General features: G+C 30.9%; 1 protein-coding gene across 1 annotated transcript; it reads left to right on the top strand.

The window, feature by feature from the left end:
• The first annotated feature begins 360 nt into the window (after window positions 1–360).
• Window positions 361–10,874, top strand: LOC138716539 (uncharacterized). The gene is made up of 2 exons (XM_069849696.1): window positions 361–724; window positions 4,347–10,874. Exons 1-2 carry the CDS (start codon window positions 599–601, stop codon window positions 4,671–4,673), a joined length of 453 nt encoding a protein of 150 aa, XP_069705797.1. The 5' UTR covers window positions 361–598; the 3' UTR covers window positions 4,674–10,874.
• Window positions 10,875–11,161: the final 287 nt, after the last annotated feature.

Raw genomic sequence — 11,161 nt, 5'->3', positions numbered from 1 at the left:
GGACACCGGAGTCGTTTTACATCGTCACCCTCATTACCCTACATAAACGACCTTCCTCTTTTTTTTTATATTTCTCTGACAACCCTCAGCATCCAGGGCAACATATGAATGTGCCTCATCCATTATGAGGAAAAGGAAATAAGAAATGGTGGCAGGTGGTTTTTGGAGTCTCTTCCTGGGAAAGCTCTGCAGTAACCTTCCCACGGTTCAGCCCCGCCATGAGGCGGTCGACAGCGGGGTGAGGGGACGGGGGGGACAGGCAGCATGCCCGGCACACACCTGGCACCTGCCGTGGCGGGAACCGTGCGCGGACCGGCTCACGAGTCCAGCACGCGCCTAGCCTATAAAAGGCAACCCGGTCTGCCTTAGGCAGCGTCAGACCTTGGTAAATTCTAGTAAGCTAAACAACCTACTACCAGCGCACTCTAATGTCGTACCGACAACCAAGTAGTTGTTCTCTCACACCAATCACGTAAGAGGCTGACGAGTCCATCTTCCATCCGTCTACAAAATTAATTACTTATAATTGCAATTGCAATCTGCAATTTTTTGCGCTTTATCTTGCGATTATTCCCTCGTATTAAAGCAAAAATTTGCCATGTGTATCGGTCGACTTGAAGAAAGATTGGGAGCGGCCTCAACCTCTGCAGACACCAGCACGTTGAACCGCGCCAACACAGATGTGACATCATCTCCTCTAGCTTGGACAAGGACTTTCCGACAGGTACGATGTTATCTCATATAATTACATATTGAAATAGTTTCACTGTGTAGTGTTGTCATTCAAATACTCCTATTTGTAAAAAAATAAAAAAATAGATAATAGTAAATAAGTTTCATATTTTTTAACGATGAATTGGTCATTTTTATTACTTAGCCAGAATCATTGTTTCGAAAACTTGGTTCTTAGTTAAACAATTGTAATTACTTAACACCAAGTACAAAGTATATTATTTTTAATTTTAAAATCGTGAAGGTAAATATATCTAAAAATGTTACTTCAGCATAACATTTTAATTTTATCGTTCAGAATAAACTGTGTAGTTAATGTTACATACAGTCTTTAGTTGGCAACACTGTCTGTCATTGGACCAGAAAGGTGCATGCCTGCTGATTATACAAGTGGCAGCATTCCAACTAGTTATTAATCAGTCTTAGGGATTTCTTTTTGTTGTCATAAGAGATTATGAAGGTTAAGAGGGGAATGTTGTTTCATAAGTCAAGTTTATTTTAATGTAGGCTAGTCTACTAATTATATTTCATTAAAGTAAAAGTGAACACTTCACTACTGACAGGGGAATGAGTGTGCCTGTTGAGTACTGCAGGAGTTAAACATACGGTAACTCTTTTCTTTAAAACGATAATTAAAATTGGAACTAAAGACGTAATTATGAATGCATTTTGATTAGTGATAAAATAATAATGGGGACAGTAAAGTGAGTTTAATAATAAAATTAATATAAACGATTTAATAATAACATTCATTTTCGTTTATTTATTTATTTAATTCTTTGTTTATTAGTTTATTTTTTTAGTTGTTTATTTACTTATTTATTTAGTTATTTATTTATTAAATATTATTATTATTATTATTATTATTATTATTATTATTCTTTTAAAATTCTTTCTGCCATAGCAGACTGCCTAATTGACAAAGAATACTATACAAAATTTACATTTCTTGGTACGAGTATATTGATTGTAACAGTAACAATGGTTAAATTTGGTGATTCATGGTGGTATGTGAGAAAATTATAAATATAGCCTATATTTTGTTCTTCATTTCATACTGTATAACGTTCTACCCAGTACGATTAACCAATAATAGTATACAGTAGTAGCTACAAGAGTTACAATAATAATAAAGCAGTAGGCCTATTAATAGCAATTAAAATATAATAATTATAATAATTACGGTAAACATTTTACAATTGCACTAACTCTGAATTTATGAATTGAAATGCATCAAATTTATTGCCGTAGACCATAAGTTGGCAGTTTTAATGCATCTGGAGACAAGAGAAAGAGATTCAGAAGTAAGCTTACTGTTATAGTAAAGTTTTGAGTTTTCGCACCTTTCATAGAAATACGAAAGCTAAGATATGAAGGAATTACAAAATCTTGAATAAAAATAGGGAATCAAGAAGATATTGGCGGCTGGAATATAAACTGACATTACAAATTGTCACAGTTTTTCTCATAATTATTCTTGCAGTCACTGGGCAGAAATCTATACAGACAACGATATAAATTTCCGTTGCCTAGGCCTACTTCCTAATTTAGCCAAGTCACTTGTAACAGAATTCCAGACTACGGATGCATATTCATCTTCATAATAATATGCATTACCTTACATGCGTAAAATATTAATCGTATAGTCTACTCTGTTACTCCAACAAACAATTTTATTACTTGCTTTTATTAGATATTTTAAATTTAATTTTGAAAATGTTTCTTATCATTCATAACTTTTCTTAATGAAAACATATTTATTCAGAACTGTGGCCGGGAATTAATAGTAAATTAACTGCATAAGGTCATTTCTAAATAATATTAAGTAACTTGCAAAATTCCAAGCATCTTTCAGACTGTAGGCTACTGAAGAAATCAATAGCCTATTTTCTCTTCTAAACATATGCTAATTTAATTCTTCACAAAAATGTGTTCTGTAAAAAATAATAATAATGATAAAATTACTATAAACCTAAATTGCTCTTCGAAAAAAATCTTGCTTTTCTTAGTCTACTTTTTGCGGATTCCATATTCGTATATTTTTTTGGGACATTTACAATATATACTAGACGAATACACTTAGGATTCTGGTTAGCCTATCTGTGGACAACACACCACCGTGTTTGCAACGGTTCTAACAAAAACATACAAGATTATTCCAATCACGGTGAACGAACCCCAGTCTTGGGCGATATTCGAACTAACGACTATAATTTTTATTTATTTATTTGTTCATTTATTTAAGTAATCTTAGCCAAACCGTTTTTTTAATTATGCTGATGCGAAATCGGAAGAGGTGATTATTGGGGAACTATATCCGGAATTGATATTGTGACTGTACCCAATATTGTAAATACAATTTGGCGGCAAGAAGTAATGAATAATTCATTTACACTTCAGTACATAAGTTATATGGCAATGTAGCGGGAAATGGTAACTATCACTCTACAATAGCCATAATTTGTAACCGATTTGACTAAGATTTCTTTCTTTAACTGTTTATTTGTTCGTTTATTTATTTACTTATTCATTTGTTTATTTATTAGCCTATTTATTTGTTTATTTACTTAATATTTATTTATTTGCTTATTACTTATTTATTTGCTCATTACTTATTTATTTGCTCATTACTTATTTATTTGCTCATTACTTATTTATTTACTTATTACTTATTTGCTTATTACGTATTTATTTTCTTATTATTTATTTATTCATTATTTATTTACTCAATATTTATTCATTTACTCATTATTTATTCATTTACTCATTATTTATTCATTTACTCATTATTATTTATTTGCTTATTATTTATTTATTTGGTTAATATTTATTTATTTGTTTAATATTTACTTATTTGTTTATTATTTATTTATTTCCTTATTTTTTATTTATTTCCTTATTTTTTATTTATTTCCTTATTTTTTATTTATTTTCTTATTATTTATTTATTTGCTTAGACTATTATTTATATATTTGCTTATTTATTTGTTTACTTCCTTAATATTTATTTGCTTATTTATTTATTTATTTGCCTTTTTGTTTGTGTATTTGTTTAATATTTATTTATTTGTTTATTATTTATTTATTTACTCATTATTTAATTATTTATTTACTTGCTCATTATTTATTTGGTTATTGTTTATTTATTTGCCTGTTTATTTATTTATTACTTTTTTTGTTATGTCAAAATCTAATAAATTTATGGATGCTATCGCTTAGCTAGGCCTATATTAACTAGGTAGGCTTACATTATAGCCTAGTAAAACCGTAGCACAAAATATAGGCTAATACAATATAGTAATGCAAATAATTAGTATAGTAATAATATAATAATAACAATAATACCAATATTATACATTATTCAGATTTTTAGCCATTTATTGAAGTTACATTTGCGTTAACAAGTTAGGTTAATTATCATAAAGACGGATTGTTTTGGTTCATATTCGGGTTAGTCATTACATTACGTATTCTTAGCATACTTATTGTGCGATAGGAGGCACATTATTGTCGTACGATTCGTTACATACTGATATTATCTAAAGTACGAGTAGTATTAACCTAATGAGAATAAAACAGATTAAACATGACGTGAATTAATTCACTTGTTACAGCCGATGAAGCCCATGTTACCCAGAAAACTAACGAGTTCCGCCAGAATCAACCTTAACCAATACTGGAACATCCTAGAAGAACTGGTACATTGTGACATCTCAATGGATATCCAAGATGGCGGCGAGAACTTTGTTGACGACTTCGACATGTCGAACGAGATCAACGAGAACTTGGCGAACGAGAGATTAGAGCAGTCACGCGATCTCCATTCGGTCCTCTCCACGTGCCAAAGTGCCGATGTCGATATTGCAGTAAGTCTGGATAATTGCACGTTGTGCGAAAGTCCCGCAGATATCCATTCGCACAAGATCTCAGATTCCTCGTAATGATATCTGCACTCTTGTTGTTAAAGACTTCGTTGTAATACAATGAAATTACAAACAGAAAAGAAATCCAGATACTGTATTAAGACGTTCATGTGCCAAACGATTATGGATTTTATGAAGTTGTATATGAAAGTTTATGTTTATAGCCAGCAAGTAATATTTATGCCATTTATGTATGCCATATTGTAATGAGGAAATAACACAAATCTATCATGACTACAAGAAGGGTTCTAAATTGAAGTAATTGCTCAAAAATGTTTTTTTTTTTTGTTTAATTTATTAAATTAGGTACTTCAGGTGGTGTTTGTAATTATTAGACTATATCTCGGTTATGTATGCATAAGCAGACGCTATAAATTCATGTGTATAGACTCGAAAATCCACCAAAAGTTAGCCTATAGGCTAACTAGGTAGGCCTATGAAATTAAAATTAATATAGTCCTAACTGTAGGCCTAATAATTAAAATAGGAAAACCATTACGTCATTACTTCATTTTCTGTACTTCTAGTATACAATGAAATGCATTCTGAGATTTTTCTTGGTGAATGTAGCATAGGCCTATACCTCTTCCGTGATGTCTTTCCTATGCCAAAAGATGTTATTCATATCCACACAAAACAGAATTCATTCATTCTTAGCTTTCTACCCAAGGGTAGGTCTCTCACTGCAAATTCAGCATTCTCCAACCTTCCCTAATAGAAAAAAAATTATTTCCAAATTTGGATGTAGCCCATTAACCTCAAAATACTAAACAAATTACGTTTTCCTCCCACTACCAGTTACTGTTAAATAAAATTCCTGTTTATTATTTAATCTGAAGTTAAGAACTCCTGATTTGAGTAAAAGTATTGTACTTTCTAAATATCAGGAAAAACAAGTGCATTTAAACATTTTTCCTTCGAAATATTAATTTATATGCGTAGTGAAATGTATATAAAATCGTTGATGAAGCGCAGCTGTGAATGAATGTAACTTTTACATTGATTTCAAAATGCATACCACATGCATATTGCATACAAATCCGGAGATCCTAATTGAAATATCATTCGTTTTACAGTTGGTTATTGAAGTTAAGAGTTGCATACAGAAGTCGGTATATTTTAATTGATAAATGAGTAAAATATTAGGCTGTTAGCACAATGGCCTTCGAGTTTCAAGTTTACTTAAAAGTTTATAACAGCAGTAAAATAAACGTGTAATAAGATAATTTGAATTTGACAAGTATTTGGATATTTAGTTTTTATACTCACTGTAGTTCGGAGAACGCCTCAAGTCTTGGTTTTTCTGAATCGAAGCCCGCCTCGCACAAATCCGGACTACACGAGAGACCATCTCTAGTGTAGATATAGTGGGTGGTTTCTATAGCTGCGAAGCGCGCAGACCATCCAAACAAACCAAACCTTTTAGATTCGCTCACGAGACCTTAACGAAGGTAACCACTTTTCACTTACTGAACATTTTCCACTCAGGGAATATTACTACTTTACAATTCATAATTAGACTTGCTTCATTACATTGACTATGTAAATAAATAATATTGACTGATTATTTAAATTAAAACATTTCTGGAAAAACTAAATTATTGACAATATTTCGTGGTATTTTTGTCTGTGATTTGTGTACTTCTAATTATAAATATTTGGTGTTGAATTTGAGACGACGAGGGTTGGAAGTAATAAGGAGATACAGTAGGGCCTACTACAATTTCAATAATGTTCATAAGACTACTGTACAGACAGACAGGTCTACACATAGGCCTATTTGTAAATTAAAATTAAAAATAAATTGAAGTAACTTAATTGACTCTTCAAAGAAAATAACAGCGAAAGATATAATGTTATAGTCCTCATCCAGTTTACGTCTAATTCGTGATTCAAATCCTAATAGAATAATTTTAAGGAAAAAATTGTTCCATAGCCAAGTATCGAAGCCGACACCTCTGATTGAGAGCGCCAACGCTCTACCGATTTAGCTACGCAGGAACTGTATCAGACCCCGGCTCAGTTATTCCCCTTATATTCACATACCTCTGTGGGTTAACAGAACGTCAGAGCCCAGCATTGAGTGCACACTTTCTATGTGACTTAAATTTGTGGTTTTCTGTTAAATTATTCAAGTCAACTTTACAGATTTGTACAAATCAGTCTTGGAACTAAAATTTAAAAATCAACATTTTACTGAAAATAAGTAAAAATATTAATTCCATTGTTGCATATGATTCTTATCTGTTTTCTCTAGAATTTAATCTTTGTGTATATAAATTAGGAGCCCTCGTAAGTTTCTTTGGTAAAAATGGGCTTTTCATAAAATATCGCTCATTTGTTTAACTCTTCTTACGAAATTAAATACTTAACAGGCTTGAAATGTTTCGAGCACAACATTCTATTAGGCCTAACCCCTGTTACAAAAATGTAGTACGATGTTATATTATTTTATTAAACTGAAAAAAAAAATCCGAAATTTAATCATTTATAAAATAGGTATATACGCTACAATGTAAGCAATTTCTAATTTTTTGTTCAGAATTAACAATATCTTTTCGGCTACAAAATAAATTCTTTCATTTCTTTAAGTCTTTCGTTGAATCTGTTTTCAGGAGTCAATCCACACAATAACGAAATAAAAAATAGTTCAATTTTGTCTAAGTTAACTTCGTCGGTTGGTTCATTTTTACAGAACGTCAGAGAATTCATGTTTACAATCGATTATAAAATTAATTGCTTATTCGCAGTGTGATAAATGTATTATTAATAAATTATTGTGTTAGTTATTAGTAGGCCTACATTTTCTTTTGAATCTGATTTCTTAATAATAAAAGGCCTATCATAATCCCAGCTAACGGATTGTTTTTTCTGTTCTTTCTTCACTGTAAAGGGCGCAAATAGCCATCATCATCATCATCATCATCATCATCATCATCATCATCATCATCATCATCATCTGCACTGTAGGATTTTCATGCCTTCATAAGTACTGTCACTAACATAAATTTATTTCCAATATACATTGTTGCATTCTATATAAAGAAGATATTGGGTGTAAATGGTAGGAGACAAATACAAAAATTTTTGTCATAGAAGACACTTCAATAAGTTATCATCGTATTATTTTAAAAAATAATATTTCCAATTTCTTACCTTCTATGTAAAATCTAGAATGTTATAATTTTATGTTACAGTTTTATATAAATATTTCAAAGAAATTAATGGTACTTAGAGTTAAGCCATTTTGTCTGTGATTTTTAATAAGCATTATGTAGAAAAAATAGTAGAATCCTTTAAAACCAGTTATTATGTAGATGAATTTTCATTTTTTGTCTATATTTTAGAGTATTAAGTAGAATGAAAAAGTAATTTGACTTAAATTACAGATTGGTTAATCTGTGTAACAAATACCGTGAAACCTGTGTACGGAACCAGCTGTACGCGTGGACACCTGCCTATAACTTTGAATTTTAATATAACTCGTTATTTTTTGTGTATTTAAATGATGCGACCAGTATCTTAGTCTAAACTCCACTTGCCCACACGTCGCTGGTAACATGTTCTGGCGTTAAACACCACAAAATTATGCCTTTAATAACCAGCCGTGTTTTGTAAAGGAGGACGTTGCATTTCACGATCTAAAAGAAAATAAAAATGATTATAGGGCCTACTTTTATTAGATGAACCTTTAAAAATAATATTTTCGAGTTGTATTTCAGTCGTATTACAGTATATCTGATTACAATAATTACGTCACATATAGGCCTACACTTCTGTAGAAGTCCCAGATCTAATAAAATATAAATTCTTCAATTGTACGTTCTTATATTGAAAGTAACTAAATTATTTACATTTTAATTAATCACGTATTGATTACAGGCAGAATTGTTAACTACTTTTTTCTGTGACACTTTATAATTACACTGAATTCGGACGTGAGGGATGAAGCAAAACAAGTATGCCTATTCTAAAAATCTGAACCATTATGACTCAAACTCATAATCTCAGTTTTAAATCAATATTATCTGAAGTTCGCATGCTGGTGTGCAGTATAAATTACACCATGAAAGTTGCCAAATTCAAAACTGTTATCAGAGACGTTATAGCGTGTCTATTCGTACGACGGAGGGCTGAGTTCAAATCCTGGCTAGTCCAAGTGTAATTGGTGATGAACAAAGACCATGTTTGGCCTGATTTTTGCTGTTATACACAGTTTAATCTGTCATTATCACACCATTTCACACATGACCTCTATTGTAATAGATCCTCTCGCGAATTTCAAGGGCTTCATATCTGATCCACTACTTGAGTTGAAAACAAATTGATACAAAAATGTACGTGAGCTATTAAAATTAAATTATATGATTATTAGAGTGAATTATTCATTATATTTTTATCTTAATAGGTAAATAGGTTTCTTGAGAATACATTAAAAATGTCACTTAAGGAAGATTCTTTTAAGGACATGAATTTCATCATCATAAGACTTATTAAGGATTCTACTATTATTCAGAGATTAGGAAGTAGTAATTGTAAATGTTGATAGAGAAAAAGAGAGAGAGAGGAAGAAGAAGAAGAAATGATCTAATACTATGTGTGATTGTTAATTTGATTAAACCCTGGATCTCGATTTGTAATGCTTGAAACAAACAATAATATTTCAGCATATTTAATTATTTTATTAATTACAAAATAAACCTACGCTATAAGAGGGGGAGTATTCTTTTATAATTGTATAAACTTTCTTTTTACATTTTATAATCTCAGTATCTTTCAGTTTTGGTGAAACGAAATTTCGCACACATGCAATACGTTTCTTCTGATTAATTATACATTTTTAATATTTTCAAAGAATCGTTTCTAGTTAACAGTAATTCATTTCCAAAATTTTGGATGAAAATTGTGTAATTATGATGAATTTACTTATATTTTCCACAAATCCATTAATTTTTTAATGATTATCAGATTAAAATATTTGTAAGACTAAATGCACGACCCACAATAGGTAGCCTATAGGCCTAAACAAAAACTTCCCGCTATTTTTATGCATATGTACAGAGCAGAACAGGTTTCACGGCTATGCGGCCGGCCGACTATGCGCGCGGAAGTGGGGACTCAAGGTCATACGAATTCTGCTCTATACTGTTCACCCAGTACAAAGCTAACTTTATACAGTACTTGTGTACAGAAACATTAAACAGTATTATTGTATTAATGTTACCGATAAACTATTAATGTGTTGAATTTTCGTACTCCAATACAAAACAGCAAAAGAAACTTATGTTGAAGTGCAACTGTAAGACCATGTTTATAAATAGGTCTACTTCCATGAGTTGTTTACATATTCTTTGAAATCTCTTTTAATTTTTCTTACGAGTAACTAACGTTTGGAGACAGAATAACTGAAACATGCTCCTTATTCAATGACCTGCTTATTTTAGGTGTGGGGGAAATAAATTAAAAACTGTCAAAATTAATTTTGTATAAAACCGCGTGAAGTACAAATCAATATCGATATTTTATTTCTTATAGACTATAGACTTTTAACTTATATTTAATGGGTTTTACTGTTTCGCAAATAGTAAATCAGTGTCTAAAATTAAAATTTTCATTTAGCACTGTATTCATGGGAACTTATTATTTTTGTTTCAAGCACAAATTTAAATACATTGCAATTGTATCTAGGATAGGCCTCAACGTGCCAATATATGTAGGTTATAGCTAAAACTTGTTTATGTGTATTTGATGTCATACCTTGTAGTTTTTAATTTAAATACGTTTTTGTCTTTCAAATTTAGTTTTTAATTTTTAAAATATAAGTGAAAAAGACGAGTGTGTTTATACACTTCCTGCCACTATTATTTAATTCTTTGACATGGATTCATGGTTGTATAAAACCAGAGAACATTTTGTTACGTATTCATAGTGTTTTAGTGTTTTACATTAGCTAGAATTGTGTAGCCAGTGAGTTAGAGAAAGATTGTATACTTGGAGCTCAAACGAAGCTAGGCTATGTGATATCCATGTATTTTGTGCCTGTGATATGAGTTAATTTTTATGTTATTCATTTTTCTTTTAAATGTTTCTGTCATTTATTCTTTTGTTCTCTTTATTTTATGAACTGAAGGTAATCAAAGCTTTAACTATTTTATTTGAGTTTAAGTTATGTTCATTTTTGGGCATTTTGTGTAATAAATACTCTCATTTTATTATGTATATTATTTCATATGTTTATTCCCTCCACTTCCATCTTATAATTACATTTCTATCCTTCATATCGTGGGTTAGACTAAAGTCTTTTTTTAACTTAACACATTCCTTTTCTTCCCGGGTCTTCCCTAATCTCGATGTCCTCTGGAATTATTGTAAGAACAGATCTACTTCAAGATTTTTTCTTACGGCATCCTTTCCACGTGTTTCAACCATTCTTTCCTGCTGCCAATAACTTTATTTTTTGTTTATGGCATCTATTTGTAATTCTTGTATTATACCGTCGTTTCTAA

Source organism: Periplaneta americana, chromosome 16, assembly GCF_040183065.1.
Source record: "Periplaneta americana isolate PAMFEO1 chromosome 16, P.americana_PAMFEO1_priV1, whole genome shotgun sequence".
NCBI lineage: Eukaryota > Metazoa > Arthropoda > Insecta > Blattodea > Blattidae > Periplaneta > Periplaneta americana.
This window is presented reverse-complemented; position numbering and strand designations above follow the sequence as displayed.